This window comes from Somniosus microcephalus, chromosome 7, assembly GCF_052327205.1.
Source record: "Somniosus microcephalus isolate GS21.2 chromosome 7, FLI_Smic_1.0, whole genome shotgun sequence".
NCBI lineage: Eukaryota > Metazoa > Chordata > Chondrichthyes > Squaliformes > Somniosidae > Somniosus > Somniosus microcephalus.
In genome coordinates, this window is record NC_140993.1 from 54,689,210 (window position 1) to 54,707,756 (window position 18,547).

General features: G+C 53.6%; 2 protein-coding genes across 3 annotated transcripts in view; one reads left to right on the forward strand and one right to left on the reverse strand.

The window, feature by feature from the left end:
- The window catches only part of LOC147114637 (uncharacterized), a 39,732-nt gene extending 24,773 nt beyond the window's left edge, over positions 1–14,959 (reverse strand). The window contains exon 1 of the mRNA XM_085992471.1: positions 14,665–14,959. The gene's annotated coding sequence lies outside the window, so the exon portion shown is untranslated. The remainder of the gene's footprint in view (positions 1–14,664) is intronic.
- zfat (zinc finger and AT hook domain containing) overlaps positions 14,434–18,547 on the forward strand; it is a 209,263-nt gene continuing 205,149 nt past the window's right edge. Inside the window, exon 1 of one of the 2 annotated variants that reach the window (XM_085992470.1) lies at positions 14,434–14,706. In XM_085992470.1, coding sequence (XP_085848596.1) covers positions 14,688–14,706 — 19 coding nt within the window. In that variant the 5' untranslated portion in view covers positions 14,434–14,687. The remainder of the gene's footprint in view (positions 14,707–18,547) is intronic. The other variant, XM_085992468.1, reaches the window with a different exon arrangement.

Here is an 18,547-nt window from a genome sequence, read left to right on the forward strand (position 1 = left end):
TCACCAACCTCCCGATCACCAACCTCCCGATCACCAACCTCCCGATCACCAACCCTCCCGATCACCAACCCTCCCGATCACCAACCTCCCGATCACCAACCTCCCGATCACCAACCCTCCCGATCACCAACCTCCCGATCACCAACCTCCCGATCACCAACCCTCCCGATCACCAACCTCCCGATCACCAACCTCCCGATCACCAACCGTCCCGATCACCAACCCTCCCGATCACCAACCCTCCCGATCACCAACCCTCCCGATCACCAACCTCCCGATCACCAACCTTCCGATGACCAACCCTCCCGATCACCAAACGTCCCGATCACCAGCCCTCCCGATCACCAACCTCCCAATCACCAACCCTCCCGATCACCAACCCTCCCGATCACCAACCCTTGCGATCACCAAACGTCCCGATCACCAACCCTCCCAATCAGCAACCCTCCCGATCACCAACCTCCCGATCACCAAACGTCCCGATCACCAACCCACGCGATCACCAAACGTCCCGGTCACCAACCCTCCCGATCATAAACCCGCCCGATCACCAACCTCCCGATCACCAACCTCCCGATCACCAAACGTCCCGATCACCAACCCTCGCGATCACCAAACGTCCCGATCACCAACCCTCGCGATCACCAAACGTCCTGATCACCAACCCTCCCGATCACCAACCCTCCCGATCACCAACCCTCCCGATCACCAAACCTCCCGATCACCAACCCTCCCGATCACCAACCTCCCAATCACCAACCCTCCCGATCACCAACTCTCCTGATCACCAACCTCCCGATCAACAACCCTCCCGATCACCAACCCTCGCGATCACCAATCTCCCAATCACCAACCCTCCCGATCACCAACTCTACTGATCACCAACCTCCCAATCACCAAGCCTCCCGATCACCAACCTTCCCAATCACCAACCCTCCCAATCACCAACACTCCCGATCACCAATCTCCCGATCACCAACCCTCCCGATCACCAACCTCCCGATCACCAACCTCCCGATCACCAACCTCCCAATCACCAACCCTCCCGATCACCAACCCTCCCGATCACCAACCTCCCGATCACCAACCTCCCGATCACCAACCCTCCCGATCACCAACCTCCCGATCACCAACCTCCCGATCACCAACCCTCCCGATCACCAACCTCCCGATCACCAACCTCCCAATCACCAACCCTCCCGATCACCAACCTCCCGATCACCAACCTTCCAATCACCAACCCTCGCGATCACCAATCTCCCAATCACCAACCCTCCCGATCACCAACCTCCCGATCACCAACCTCCCGATCACCAAACGTCCCGATCACAATCCCTCCCGATCACCAAACCTCTCTCCAACGCTCCCGATCACCAACCTCCCGATCACAAACCCTCCCGATCACCAAACCTCTCTCCAACGCTCCCGATCACCAACCTCCCCATCACCAACCTCCCGATCACCAACTCTCCCGATCACCAACCCTCCCGATCACCAACTCTCCCGATCACCAACCCTCCCGATCACCAACCCTCCCGATCACCAACCCTCCCGATCACCAACCTCCCGATCACCAACCCTCCCGATCACCAACCCTCCCGATCACCAACCCTCCCGATCACCAACCTCCCGATCACCAACCCTCCCGATCACCAACCCTCCCGATCACCAACCTCCCGATCAACAACCTCCCGATCACCAACCCTCTCTCCAACCCTCCCGATCACCAACCCTCTCTCCACCCCTCCCGATCACCAACCTCCCGATCACCAACCTCCCGATCACCAACCCTCCTGATCACCAACCTCCCGATCACCAACCCTCCCGATCACCAACCCTCCCGATCACCAACCTCCCGATCACCAACCCTCCCGATCACCAACCCTCCCGATCACCAACCCTCCCGATCACCACCCTCCCGATCACCAACCCTCTGGATCACCAACCCTCCCGATCACCAACTCTCCCGATCACCAACCTCCCGATCACCAACCTCCCGATCACCAACCTCCCGATCACCAAACGTCCCGATCACCAACCCTCGCGATCACCAAACGTCCCGATCACCAACCCTCGCGATCACCAAACGTCCTGATCACCAACCCTCCCGATCACCAACCCTCCCGATCACCAACCCTCCCGATCACCAACTCTACTGATCACCACCCTCCAAATCACCAACCCTCTGGATCACCAACCCTCCCGATCACCAACTCTCCCGATCACCAACCCTCCCGATCACCAACCTCCCGATTACCAACCTCCCGATCACCAACCTCCCGATCACCAACCCTCCCGATCACCAACCCTCCCGATCACCAACCCTCCTGATCACCAACCTCCCGATCACCAACCTCCCGATCACCAACCTCCCGATCACCAACCCTCCCGATCACCAACCTCCCGATCACCAACCTCCCGATCACCAACCTCCCGATGACCAACCCTCCCGATCACCAAACGTCCCGATCACCAACCCTCCCGATCACCAACCCTCGCGATCACCAAACGTCCCGATCACCAACCCTCCCAATCAGCAACCCTCCCGATCACCAACCTCCCGATCACCAACCTCCCGATCACCAAACGTCCCGATCACCAACCCACGCGATCACCAAACGTCCCGATCACCAACCCTCCCGATCATAAACCCGCCCGATCACCAACCTCCCGATCACCAACCTCCCGATCACCAAACGTCCCGATCACCAACCCTCGCGATCACCAAACGTCCCGATCACCAACCCTCGCGATCACCAAACGTCCTGATCACCAACCCTCCCGATCACCAACCCTCCCGATCACCAACCCTCCCGATCACCAAACCTCCCGATCACCAACCCTCCCGATCACCAACCTCCCAATCACCAACCCTCCCGATCACCAACTCTCCTGATCACCAACCTCCCGATCAACAACCCTCCCGATCACCAACCCTCGCGATCACCAATCTCCCAATCACCAACCCTCCCGATCACCAACTCTACTGATCACCAACCTCCCAATCACCAAGCCTCCCGATCACCAACCTTCCCAATCACCAACCCTCCCAATCACCAACACTCCCGATCACCAATCTCCCGATCACCAACCCTCCCGAACACCAACCTCCCGATCACCAACCTCCCGATCACCAACCTCCCAATCACCAACCCTCCCGATCACCAACCCTCCCGATCACCAACCTCCCGATCACCAACCTCCCGATCACCAACCCTCCCGATCACCAACCTCCCGATCACCAACCTCCCGATCACCAACCCTCCCGATCACCAACCTCCCGATCACCAACCTCCCAATCACCAAGCCTCCCGATCACCAACCTCCCGATCACCAACCTTCCAATCACCAACCCTCGCGATCACCAATCTCCCAATCACCAACCCTCCCGATCACCAACCTCCCGATCACCAACCTCCCGATCACCAAACGTCCCGATCACCAACCCTCCCGATCACCAAACCTCTCTCCAACGCTCCCGATCACCAACCTCCCGATCACAAACCCTCCCGATCACCAAACCTCTCTCCAACGCTCCCGATCACCAACCTCCCCATCACCAACCTCCCGATCACCAACTCTCCCGATCACCAACCCTCCCGATCACCAACTCTCCCGATCACCAACCCTCCCGATCACCAACCCTCCCGATCACCAATCCTCCCGATCACCAACCTCCCGATCACCAACCCTCCCGATCACCAACCCTCCCGATCACCAACCCTCCCGATCACCAACCCTCCCGATCACCAACCCTCCCGATCACCAACCTCCCGATCACCAACCTCCCGATCACCAACCCTCTCTCCAACCCTCCCGATCACCAACCCTCTCTCCAACCCTCCCGATCACCAACCTCCCGATCACCAACCTCCCGATCACCAACCCTCCTGATCACCAACCTCCCGATCACCAACCCTCCCGATCACCAACCCTCCCGATCACCAACCTCCCGATCACCAACCCTCCCGATCACCAACCCTCCCGATCACCAACCCTCCCGATCACCACCCTCCCGATCACCAACCCTCCCGATCACCACCCTCCCGATCACCAACCTCCCGATCACCAACCCTCCCGATCATCAACCCTCCCGATCACCAAACCTCCCGATCACCAACCTCCCGATCACCAACCTCCCGATCACCAACCCTCCCGATCACCAACCTCCCGATCACCAACCTCCCGATCACCAACCCTCCCGATCACCAATCTCCAAATCACCAACCCTCCCGATCACCAACCTCCCGATCACCAACCTCCCGATCACCAAACGTCCCGATCACCAACCCTCCCGATCACCAAACCTCTCTCCAACACTCCCGATCACCAACCCTCCCGATCACCAACCCTCCCGATCACCAACCCTCCCGATCACCAACCTCCCGATCACCAACCCTCCCGATCACCAACCTCCCGATCACCAACCCTCCCGATCACCAACCCTCCCGATCACCAACCCTCCCGATCACCAACCCTCCCGATCACCAACCCTCCCGATCACCAACCCTCCCGATCACCAACCTCCCGATCACCAACCCTCCCGATCACCAACCCTCCCGATCACCAACCCTCCCGATCACCACCCTCCCGATCACCAACCCTCACGATCACCAACCCTCACGATCACCACCCTCCCGATCACCACCCTCCCGATCACCAACCTCCCGATCATCAACCCTCCCGATCACCAAACCTCCCGATCACCAAACCTCCCGATCACCAACACTCCCGATCACCAACCCTCCCGATCACCAACCCTCCCGATCACCAACCCTCCCGATCACCAACCCTTCCGATCACCAGCCCTCCCGATCACCAACCCTCACGATCACCAACCCTCACGATCACCACCCTCCCGATCACCAACCTCCCGATCACCAACCCTCCCGATCACCAACCCTCCCGATCACCAACCCTCCCGATCACCACCCTCCCGATCACCAACCTCCCGATCACCAACCCTCCCGATCACCAACCCACCCGATCACCAACCCTCCCGATCACCAAACGTCCCGATCACCAAACGTCCCGATCACCAACCTCCCGATCACCAACCTCCCGATCACCAACCTCCCGATCACCAACCCACCCGATGACCACCCCTCCCGATCACCAACCCTCCCGATCACCAACCTCCCGATCACCAACCCTCCCGATCACCAACCCTCCCGATCACCAACCCTCCCGATCACCACCCTCCCGATCACCAACCCTCCCGATCACCACCCTCCCGATCACCAACCTCCCGATCACCAACCCTCCCGATCATCAACCCTCCCGATCACCAAACCTCCCGATCACCAACCTCCCGATCACCAACCTCCCGATCACCAACCCTCCCGATCACCAACCTCCCGATCACCAACCTCCCGATCACCAACCCTCCCGATCACCAATCTCCAAATCACCAACCCTCCCGATCACCAACCTCCCGATCACCAACCTCCCGATCACCAAACGTCCCGATCACCAACCCTCCCGATCACCAAACCTCTCTCCAACACTCCCGATCACCAACCCTCCCGATCACCAACCCTCCCGATCACCAACCCTCCCGATCACCAACCTCCCGATCACCAACCCTCCCGATCACCAACCTCCCGATCACCAACCCTCCCGATCACCAACCCTCCCGATCACCAACCCTCCCGATCACCAACCCTCCCGATCACCAACCCTCCCGATCACCAACCCTCCCGATCACCAACCTCCCGATCACCAACCCTCCCGATCACCAACCCTCCCGATCACCAACCCTCCCGATCACCACCCTCCCGATCACCAACCCTCACGATCACCAACCCTCACGATCACCACCCTCCCGATCACCACCCTCCCGATCACCAACCTCCCGATCATCAACCCTCCCGATCACCAAACCTCCCGATCACCAAACCTCCCGATCACCAACACTCCCGATCACCAACACTCCCGATCACCAACCCTCCCGATCACCAACCCTCCCGATCACCAACCCTCCCGATCACCAACCCTTCCGATCACCAGCCCTCCCGATCACCAACCCTCCCGATCACCAACCCTCACGATCACCACCCTCCCGATCACCAACCTCCCGATCACCAACCCTCCCGATCACCAACCCTCCCGATCACCAACCCTCCCGATCACCACCCTCCCGATCACCAACCTCCCGATCACCAACCCTCCCGATCACCAACCCACCCGATCACCAACCCTCCCGATCACCAAACGTCCCGATCACCAAACGTCCCGATCACCAACCTCCCGATCACCAACCTCCCGATCACCAACCTCCCGATCACCAACCCACCCGATGACCACCCCTCCCGATCACCAACCCTCCCGATCACCAACCCTCCCGATCACCAACCCTCTCGATCACTAACCTCCCGATCACCAACCCTCCCGATCACCAAACCTCTCTCCAACCTCCCGATCACCAATCTCCCGATCACCAACCCTCCCGATCACCAACCCTCCCGATCACCAATCTCCCGATCACCAACCCTCCCGATCACCAATCTCCCGATCACCAACCCTCCCGATCACCAACCCTCCCGATCACCAACCTCCCGATCACCAACCTCCCGATCACCAACCTCCCGATCACCAACCCTCCCGATCACCAACCTCCCGATCACCAACCTCCCGATCACCAACCCCCCAATCACCAACCCTCGTGATCACCAATCTCCCAATCACCAACCCTCCCGATCACCAACCTCCCGATCACCAACCTCCCGATCACCAAACGTCCCGATCACCAACCCTCCCGATCACCAAACCTCTCTCCAACGCTCCCGATCACCACCCTCCCGATCACCAACCCTCACGATCGCCAACCCTCCCGATCGCCAACCCTCCCGATCGCCAACCCTCCCGATCGCCAACCCTCCCGATCGCCAACCCTCCCGATCGCCAACCCTCGCGATCACCAACCCTCCCGATCACCAAACGTCCCGATTACCAACCTCCGGATCACCAACCCTCCCGATCACCAACCCTCCCGATCACCAACCCTCCCGATCACCAAATGCCCCAATCACCAACCCTCCCAATCACCAACACTCCCGATCACCAACCCTCCCGATCACCAACCCTCTCGATCACCAACCGTCCCGATCACCAACCTCCCGATTACTTATCCTCCCGATCACCAACCTCCCAATCACCAACCCTCCCGATCACCAAACGTCCCGATTACCAACCTCCGGATCACCAACCCCCCCGATCACCAAACTCCCGATCACCAACCCTCCCGATCACCAACCATCCCGATCACCAACCCCCCCGATCACCAACCATCCCGATCGCCAAACTCCCGATCACCAACCCTCCCGATCACCAACCCTCTCTCCAACCCTCCAGATCACCAAACGTCCCGATCACCAACCCTCCCGATCACCAACCCTCCCGATCACCAACCTCCCGATCACCAACCCTCCCGATCACCAACCCTCCCGATCACCAATCTCCCGATCACGAACCCTCCCGATCACCAACCCTCCCGATCACCAACCCTCCCGATCACCAACCTCCCGATCACCAAACCTCCCGATCACCAAACCTCCCGATCACCAACCCTCCCGATCACCAACCCTCCCGATCACCAACCTCCCGATCACCAACCTCCCGATCACCAACCCTCCCGATCACCAACCTCCCGATCACCAACCTCCCGATCACCAAACGTCCCGATCACCAACCCTCCCATACACCACCCCTCCCGATCACCAACATCCCGATCACCAACCTCCCGATCACCAACCTTCCCGATCACCAACCTCCCGATCTCCAACCCTCCCGATCACCAACCTTCTCACCAACCCTCCCGATCACCAACCCTCCCAATCACCAACCCTCCCGATCACCAACCCTCTCGGTCACCAACCTTCCCGATCACCAACCCTCCCAATCTTCTTCTTAGGCAGTTCCTCGGAACCGAGGGTGACTTGCTTCCACACTAAAAATGAGTTCTCCGGTGACTGATGAGTCCAATGCAGGGCCTACAGTCTCTGTCACAGGTGGGGCAGACGGTGGTTGAAGGGGCAGGTGGGTGGGTTGCTTGGGTTGTCGTGAGTTCCAGGTACAGCAATCAATCAGTTTTTATGTTCCCTGCAAGCTTACTCTCATACTCTATTTTCCCCCTCTTAATTAATCCCTTTGTCCTCCTTTGCTGAATCCTAAGCTGCTCCCAATCCTCAGGTTTGCTGCTTTTTCTGGCCAATTTATATGTCCTCTCCTTGGATCTTATGCTATCCCTAATTTTGTTTGTTAGCCACGGTTGAGTCACCTTTTCTGTTTTATTTTTATGCCAAACAGGGATGAACAAATTCTGTAGTTCATACATGCGATCTTTAAATGTTTGCCATTGCCTATCCACCATCAACCCTTTAAGTAACGCTCCCCAATCCATCCTAGCCAACTCGCGCCTCATACCATCGTAATTTCCTTTATTTAAATTCAGGACCCTAGTCTCCGAGTCAACGACTTCACTCTCCATTTTAATGAAGAATTCTATCATATTATGATTGCTCCTCCCCAAGGTGCCTCGCACAACAAGATTGCTAATTAATCTTTTCTCATTACATAATACCCAGTCTAAGATGGCCTGATCTTTAGTTGGTTCCTCGACATATTGGTCCAGGAAACCATCCCGTATACACTTTAGGAATTCCTCCTCCACAGCATTGTTACTAACTTGGTTAGCTCAATCTATATGTGGATTGAAGTCACCCATGATAACTGCTGTGCCCTTATTGCACGCGTCTCTAATTTCCTGTTTAATGCCATCCCCAACCTCAGCATTACTGTTTGGGGGTCTGTATACAACTCCCACTAAAGTTTTCTGCCCCGTGGTATTTTTCAGCTCTACCCATACAGATTCCACATCATCAGAGCTAATATCCTTCCTTACTATTGTGTTAACCTCCTCTTTAACCAGCAATGCTACCCCACCTCCTTTTCCTTTTTGCCTATCCTTCCTGAATATTGAATACCCCTGGATATTGAATTCCCAGCCTTGGTCACCCTGGACCCATGTCTCCGTAATCCCAATTATATCATATCCGTTTACATCCATTTGTGCAGCTAATTCATCCACCTTATTATGAATGCTCCTCGCATTAAGACACAAAGCCTTCAGGCTTGTTTTTTTAACACTCTTAGTCCTTTTAGAATTATTACTTACTGCGGCCCTGTTTGATTTACACCCTTGATTTCTCTGCCTTCCACTTTTGCTTTTCTCCTTCCTGTCTTTTGCTTCTATCCTTGCTTCCCTTTCCTCTGTCTCCCTGCACAGGTTCCCACCTCCCTGCCATTTGAGATTAAACCCTTCCCAAGAGCACTAGCAAACACTCCCCCTAGGACATCGGTCCCGGTCCTACCCAGGTGCAAACCGTCCAGTTTGTACTGGTCCCACCTCCCCTAGAACCGCTTCCAATGTCCAAGGAATTTGAATCCCTCCCCCTTGCAGCATTACTCTAGCCACATATTCAGCTGAAATATCCTTCTATTTCTACTCTGACTAGCACGTGGCACTGGTAGCAATCTTGAGATTACTACCTTTGAGGTCCTATTTTTTAATTTACCTCCTAACTACCTATATTCAGCTTTTAGGACCGCATCCTGTTTTTTACCTGTATCGTTGGTACCTATATCGTTGGTACCTATATGAACCACGACAACTGGCTGTTCACCCTCCCCCTCCAGAATGCCCTGCAGCCGCTCCGAGACATCCTTGACCCTTGCACCAGGGAGGTAACATACCATCCTGGAGTCTCGTTTGCGGCCGTAGAAACGCCTATCTATTCCCCTTACAATAGAATCCCCTATCACTATAGCTCTCCCGCTCTTTTTCCTCCTGTCCTGTGCAGCAGAGCCATCCATGGTGCCAGGAAGTTGGCTACTGCTGCCTTCCGCTGATAAGCCAGCTCCCCCAACAATATCCAAAGTGCTATATCTGTTTGAGAGGGGGATGGCCACAGGGGACCCCTGCACTACCTGCCTGCGCCTACTACTCTGCCTGGCGGTCACCCATTCCCTTCCTGCCTGTGCAGCCTTTACCTGCGGTGTGACCAACTCCCTAAACCTGCTATCCATGATGTCCTCAGCATCGCAAATGCTCCAGTATGTATCCATTCACAGCTCCAGCGCCGCAATGCGGTCTGCCAGTAGCTGCAGCTGGATGCACTTCCCGCACACATGGTCATCAGGGACACAGGAAGTGTCCCTGATTTCCCACATCGTGCAGGAGGAGCATGCCACGAGACCGAGCTGTGCTGCCATGACTTACCCTTTTAATTAACTTAAATTAAATTGAATCAAATCAATACCACTAATTACACTACAATTAAATGATATACTCAAGGGCCCTTGTTTACTAGCACTCCCCGCTACACAACAGAAACCGTAGCAACTATAAACCACGAAGTTAAGATTTTTTAAAACTTATAAACTATTAACCTTAACTGTCAAATATAAACTAGTATACTCACCTGGCCGTACTCATCCAATTAGCTGCTTCCCCTGCGCCGGCATCAATTTCTGTACTGTGACGTCACTCTCGAATTCTGCCGCCGCTCTCACTGCTGCCGCTGCTCGACTGGGCCTGAAAATCACTGACCTTTATTTTCACCCACAGCTGCTTCTGCTGCTGCTCGACTGGCTGGTCCAGTCGATGTTTCTGGTTAATGGTGACCCCCCAGGATGTTGATAGCGGGGGATTCGGCAATGGTAATGCCATTGAATGTCATGGGGAGGTGATTAGACTCTCGCTTGTTGGAGATAGTCATTGCCTGACATTTTTGTGGTGCGAATGTCAACTGCCACTTATCAGCCCAAGCCTGAATGTCATCCAGGTCTTGTTGCATGAGGGCATGGACTGCTTCATTATCTGAGGAGTTGTGAATGGCGTTGAACACTGTGCAGTCATCAGCGAACATCCCCATTTCTGACCTTATATTGATGAATCAGCTCAAGATGGTTGGGCCCAGGACACTGTGGCAGAAGGCAGAGGGTGATGGTCGAAGGTTGTTTTTGTGACTGGAAGCCTGTGGCCAGTGGGGTACCACAGGGATCGGTGCTGGGTCCCTTGCTGTTTGTGGTCTACCTTAATGACTTGGATATGAATGTAAAGGGTATGATCAGTAAGTTCGCGGATGATACAAAAATTGGTAGGGTGGTAAATAGCGAGGAGGGTAGCCTCAGTCTGCAGGACGATATAGATGGGTTGGTCAGATGGGCGGAACAGTGGCAAATGGAATTTAACCCGGAAAAGTGCGAGGTGATGCACTTTGGGGGGACTAACAAGGCAAAGGAATACACAATGAATGGAAAGACCCTAGGCAAGACGGAGGGTCAGAGGGATCTGGGCGTGCAAGTACACAGATCCCTGAAGGCGGCGGAACAGGTGGATAAGGTGGTAAAAAAGGCATATGGGATACTTGCCTTCATTAGCCGAGGCATTGAATATAAGAGCAAGGAGGTTATGATGGAGCTGTATAAAACACTGGTTAGGCCACAGCTGGAATACTGTGTGCAGTTCTGGTCGCCACACTACAGGAAGGATGTGATCGCGTTAGAGAGGGTGCAGAGGAGGTTCACCAGGATGTTACCAGGGCTGGAGCGCTTCAGCTATGAAGAGAGACTGGGCAGATTGGGTTTGTTTTCCTTGGAGCAGAGGAGCCTGAGGGGGGACATGATTGAGGTGTACAAAATTATGAGGGGCATAGATAGGATGGATGCTGAGGAGCTTTTTCCCTTAGTAGAGTGGTCAATAACTAGGGGGCATAGATTCAAGGTAAAGGGCGGGAGGTTTAGAGGGGATTTGAGAAAGAACTTTTTCACCCAGAGGGTGGTTGGAGTCTGGAACTCACTGCCTGAAAGGGTTGTGGAGGCAGAAACCCTCACAACATTTAAGAAGCATTTGGATGTGCACTTGAAATGCCATAGCATACAAGGCTACGGGCCAAATGCTGGAATATGGGATTAGATTAGGCAGGGCTTGATGGCCGGCACGGACACGATGGGCCGAAGGGCCTCTATCCGTGCTGTATTACTCTATGACTGCCCTGAGGAACTCCTGCAGCGATGTCCTGGGGCTGTGATGATTGACCTTCAACCACCACAACCATCTTCCTTTGTGCTAGGTATGACTCCAGCCAGTGGAGCATTTTCCCCGATTCCCATTGACTTCAGTTTTACTAGGGCTCCTTGATGCCAGACTCAGTCAAATGCTGCCTTGATGTCGAGGGCAGTCACTCTCACCTCACCTCTGGAATTCAGCTCCTTTGTCCATGTTTGGTCCAAGGCTGTAATGAGGTCGGGAGCCGAGTGGTCTTGGTGGAACCCAAACTGGGCATCAGTGAGCAGGTTATTGGTAAGTGCCGCTTGATAGCACTGTCGATGACACCTTCCATCACTTTGCTGATGATTGAGAGTAGACTGATGGGGTGGTAATTGGCTGGGTTGGATTTGTCCTGCTTTTAGTGGACAGGACATACCTGGGCAGTTTTCCACATTGTCGGATAGATGCCATTTTCTTTCGCTGTTCATTCTTATATGGTCATCATCTGTGATATCCTCCAGTTCTGAGGAAGGTAGAAGTTTTTTCTTTCTCCACAGATGCTGCCTGAGCTGCTGGAATTTTGGGCAAGTTGGATTTTGTGAAGGGTGGAGCTTGAGAGGCCAATGGGAGTTTAGAGGTGATAAAGACACGGATAATGGGGGTGAGGTGGGTCAGAGGCATTCGTTCTGTAGGCAATATGAGAGAGGACACACTTGAGGGTCAGGGTGGAGCATAGCGAGTGAGGAAAGAGACATGGGCAGGAGGTTCGGTAGGTTAACCCCTGGGGCGGGATGTCCACTGAGAGCATTAAGGGAGTTATGGTTTCTGGGTTCCGATGAGTCGCCATTATATACAAGGCCCAGCTGATAGCTCAGGATCTCTGGAAATTCCACCCCCAGTGGATCTTACTTTTTAAAGAAAAATTCTTTACGGGAAATTTGACAAATTGTTGGCAAATCTGATATCATTAACTTAGCCATTCCAGCGCACTCACTGTAAGCATGAGTATATTGTAGTACACATCAAGATACAGACAGTTGTGCTATCCTTAAATATGGCATTTCAAAATCTTCATCCTCATCTACACCACTGCCTTACTCCACCCTACTTCTGTGACCTATGTCCTTGTGACAACAGAAAACTTGAGTGCATAGTTGAGACGGATGATTTTCTCCATCAGTCCCCTATGGTGAGCTACTGCCACAAATGCAGGTGATTCAAGACATTGTTGGAATACCAACATTTAATTGCGTGATGTCATGCACAGTACGGGAGGCTTGAGAAGTTTCCAGGAACCATCACAGAAAAGATAGATCTTGCATTCATATAGGTTTCACAGCCTCAGGACGTCCCAAAGTGCTTTATAGTTAATGAGGTACTTTTCAAATGTAGTCACTGTTATAATGTAGGCAATGCAGCAGCTAATGTACGCACAGCAAGCTCCCACAAACAGCAATGAGATAATGACCAGATAACTTTTAGTGATGTCAGTTGAGGAATAAATATTAGTCAGGACACTGGGAGAACGCTCCTGCTTTTCTTCGAATAGTGCCATGGGATAATTTACGTCCACCTGGGAGGACAGACGTGGCCTCAGTTTAACATCTCATCCAAAAGACAGCACCTCTGACAGTGCAGCACTCCTTCAGTGCTACACTGAAGCGTCAGCCTAGTTTATGTGCTCAACGCTCTGGAGTGGGGCTTGAACCACAGAGCAGGACCAGTGAGCCAGAATTAGAGCTGTCAAGATCAGAGAACTTCTGGTAGTAACACTGCATATCACACAAAAGGAGCAATCATGGACGCAGACAATTACTGGGTTTGGAACAGGTGATTAGACATCAGGAGGTGGTTCTTTTCCCAGAGAATAGTGGACATCTGAAACAGGCTGCGTGCTCGTGCAATGGATGCCGATTCCCTCAAGCGAGAACTAGACCTGTTTCTGGCGAAGGCGGAGATCACCTCTTACAAAAGTTAGTTACTGCACAGTATCATCAGGGCCATAGTGATCTGATGGACTGGTTCCAATCGCCTAAGTGGGGGTGGTGGTCGGAGATTTTTTTTACCCAGATTGTCCTGGGTTTTTATCTGTTTTTCTGCCTTTCCAGGGTTTCGGGTGGGGTGCACATATTGTGATGCAGGCTGGATGGACCAGAGGCTCTTTCCCTGACTCTCATTTTTTTGTACAACGAATTCGAAAAATATTTGGGAGGGCACAGTCACAACTTCCTCAATAGTTGCCACTTTCAGCCACCTGGAGCTGGGATTATTTTTAACATTAAAATTTTTAAACCAAAACGATAAAAATTCTCCCCAAACACTATGTAACTTGGCAGCCATGGCATAGCATTTAGCTGGTCCTCCAGTCCTGCGCCGGAAGTTAAGAGGAGTTGGGCGGACTGAAGGACTCGGCCCCGGCCCGCCGGACGTCACCTCTTGTCGCTTCCCGCCCCTAACCGACAACCTCCTCGGCTTGCGCGGTGTACGCCGGGTAAGGGGAGCCGCCATATTTCTTCCGCAGATTCGTCAGAAAGTGAAAAAAAATTATTTTTTTAAATTTTAATATAATGACGGCTCTTCGGTTAATATCTAAATATAATTAGAATTCTAACCAGATGTATTTATATCGGCACTCATGGATCAGCGAACTCCAGGTGAGGTATGGCGACCGGGCCATTTTCCTTTCCTTCTCTTGTCTTTTTGAAAGGTAAAAGTAGCGCGAGCTGCCAGCGAGTTCAAACCAACAAATCTTTCCGAGCGGCCCGCCCGATTTAAAAAAAAAGTTTGTTCTTAATTGTTCGCGCGATAAATATTTTTTTTTAAAAACAAAAATGTAAAAGTTCGGCCGAATATTTAAAAAGAAAATGTCAACGGGCGGCTGTCAACCGTCGGCCGGAGTTTGATTGGCAGCTGTCCGGCGGCGCGGATTGGCTGAAGCGCCCGCTGAGCCCCGCCTCCCTGGGCTGGGCACACGGTGTCACTCAGGGGACATTGTCACTGCCCCATTGCCGCTCCCGTCTCCAGACATTGTCACTGCCCCATTGCCGCTCCCATCTCCAGGCATTGTCACTGCCCCATTGCCGCTCCCATCTCCAGGCATTGTCACTGCCCCATTGCCGCTCCCATCTCCAGACGTTGTCACTGCCCCATTGCCGCTCCCATCTCCAGACGTTGTCACTGCCCCATTGCCGCTCCCGTCTCCAGGCATTGTCACTGCCCCATTGCCGCTCCCGTCTCCAGACATTGTCACTGCCCCATTGCCGCTCCCGTCTCCAGGCATTGTCACTGCCCCATTGCCGCTCCCATCTCCAGACATTGTCACTGCCCCATTGCCGCTCCCGTCTCCAGGCATTGTCACTGCCCCATTGCCGCTCCCGTCTCCAGACATTGTCACTGCCCCATTGCCGCTCCCGTCTCCAGACATTGTCACTGCCCCATTGCCGCTCCCGTCTCCAGGCATTGTCACTGCCCCATTGCCGCTCCCGTCTCCAGGCATTGTCACTGCCCCATTGCCGCTCCCGTCTCCAGACATTGTCACTGCCCCATTGCCGCTCCCATCTCCAGACGTTGTCACTGCCCCATTGCCGCTCCCGTCTCCAGGCATTGTCACTGCCCCATTGCCGCTCCCGTCTCCAGACATTGTCACTGCCCCATTGCCGCTCCCGTCTCCAGACGTTGTCACTGCCCCATTGCCGCTCCCGTCTCCAGACGTTGTCACTGCCCCATTGCCGCTCCCATCTCCAGACATTGTCACTGCCCCATTGCCGCTCCCGTCTCCAGGCATTGTCACTGCCCCATTGCCGCTCCCATCTCCAGACGTTGTCACTGCCCCATTGCCGCTCCCATCTCCAGACGTTGTCACTGCCCCATTGCCGCTCCCATCTCCAGACGTTGTCACTGCCCCATTGCCGCTCCCGTCTCCAGGCATTGTCACTGCCCCATTGCCGCTCCCGTCTCCAGGCATTGTCACTGCCCCATTGCCGCTCCCATCTCCAGACATTGTCACTGCCCCATTGCCGCTCCCATCTCCAGACGTTGTCACTGCCCCATTGCCGCTCCCATCTCCAGACATTGTCACTGCCCCTCTGCTGCTCCCATCTCCAGGCATTGTCACTGCCCCATTGCTGCTCCCATCTCCAGGCATTGTCACTGCCCCATTGCTGCTCCCATCTCCAGGCATTGTCACTGCCCCTCTCTGCTCTCCAATTGCTCCCCTCCTTCATTAGCTGCTCCCATCTCCAGACATTGTCACTGCCCCTCTGCTGCTCCCATCTCCAGACATTGTCACTGCCCCTCTCTGCTCTCCAATTGCTCCCCTCCTTCATTAGCTGCTCCCATCTCCAGACATTGTCACTGCCCCTTTGCTGCTCTCCAACTGCTCCCCTCCTTCACTAGCTGCTCCCATCTGCAGGAGGGACTCTGAACAGCAGTGGCAGCATCAGTAATAAGTAAACTGGGTGTAAATAATCTGGTGAAAGACCTAAACACAACCGTGTCAGCTGTGGCTCAGTGGGCAGCACGCATCGCCTCTGAGTCAGCAGGTTGTGGGTTCAAGTCCCGCTACCAGGGACTCGAGCGCCCGCCAAAATCGAGGCAGGCTGTCCCAATGCAGTGCTGAGGGAGCGCTGCACTGCCGGAGGTGCTGCCTTTCGGATGAGATGTTAAACCGTCTGCTCTCTCAGGTGGACGGAAAAGATTCCTATGGCACTGTTTCAAAGAAGAGTCACCCCGGTGTCCTGGCCGATCTTTATTCCTCAACCAACATCACTGAGAAACAGATTATCTGGTCATTATCACATTGCTGTTTGTGGGAGCTTGCTGTGTGCAAATTGGCTGCCGCGTTTCCTACATTGCAACAGTGACTACACTTCAAAATTACTTTAATTGACTGTAAAGCGCTTTGAGATGTCCGGTGGTCGTGAAAGTCGACCACCGGACATAAATGCAAGTCCTTTTTAACAACATAAGAATTAGGAGCCATTCAATAAGATCATGGCTGATCTTCGACTTCAACTCCACTTTCCCGCCTGATCCCCATATCCCTTGCTTCCTCTAGAGTCCAAAAATCTTAGAGAATTCCAGATTCACAACCCTCTGAGCGAATAAATTTCTCCTCATCTCAGTCTTAAATGGCCAACCCCTTATCCTGAGGCTATGCTCCCTAGTTCTAGATTCTCCGACCAGCATTTGTATAATGCCTTAAACGTTGTAAAATGTCCCAAGGCGCTTCACGGGGAGCGTAATGACACACATTTGACATAAGGAGATATTAGGACAGGTGACCAAAAGCTTGGTCAAAGAAGTAGGCTTTAAAGAGTCTCCTAAAGGAGAAGAGCAAGGCGGCGAGGTTTAGGGTGGGACTTCCAGAGCTTAGAGCCTTGCCAGCTGAATGCATGGCTGCTGATGGTGGTGCGATTAAAATCAGGGATGCGCCAGATGCCAGAATTGGAGGAGCGCCGAGTTCTCGGCGGGTTGTAGGGCTAGAGGAGGCTACAGAGAGAGGGAGGGGCGAGGCTAGGGAGGGATTTGAAAACAAAGATGAGAATTTTAAAATCCAGGCATTACCGGACTGGGAGCCAGTACAGAATTGATGGGTGAACTTGGTGCGTGTTAGGATATAGGTTACAGGCAGCAGAGAACCATTTACCCTGTTTCTCTCCACAGATGCTGCCTGACCTGCTGAGTGTTTCCAGCATTTTCTGGTTTTATTTCAGATTTCCAGCATCTGCAGTATTTTGCTTTTGTATATGTAAAGTGGAGGCTGATGTGAGCAGGCAGACAGTGTGTTTGGGTATGATGCAGCACAGAACGAGGCCATCCGGCCCATTGTGCCTGTGCCGGCTTTTTAGAGGAGCTATCCAATTAGTCCCATTCCCCTGCTTTTTCCCCATAGCCCCTGCAAATGTTTCCTTTTTCAAGTATATTTCCAATTCCCTTTTGAAAGTTATTATAGAATCTGTTTCCACCACCCATTCAGGCAATGCATTCAAGATCATAACTCGCTGCGTAAAAAAAAAAAAAATCTTCTGATCTTATTCTCATCAATGCTCACATTTATCCCCAAGTCGGAGCAACAATGGGCACTGCCTTTCCCATTTGCTAGCAATGCTAACTTCTGGGGGAGTTTGCTATTCTTAGGACAGTAATAGCAACTTGTATTAATATCGTTGAAAATGTCCCAAGGCACTTAAAAGATGGGGGAATAATAAAAATACATAAAACGGATAAAGGAAGATTCGCTGAGCCATGAAGAGGAGTAATTTGGGCAGGATACTGGTGGGCTTCTGTGCCCTTGGAGTCGCACCTTAGCTCTTGTCAGTGGGGCCAGTTTTAACTGTGGCAGCCTGGCTTAAATGAAGTGGTAGCGGCCTAAAAATGATGTCCTGTCACACCTGCGCTCTAGCCGTCACCACATAGTTGGGAAGCCTTTTGATGGGTGGCCAGAGAGCCCCCTCCTTTTCAGATGGGAGTTCACTTTTAGTGTGCAAATCGCGG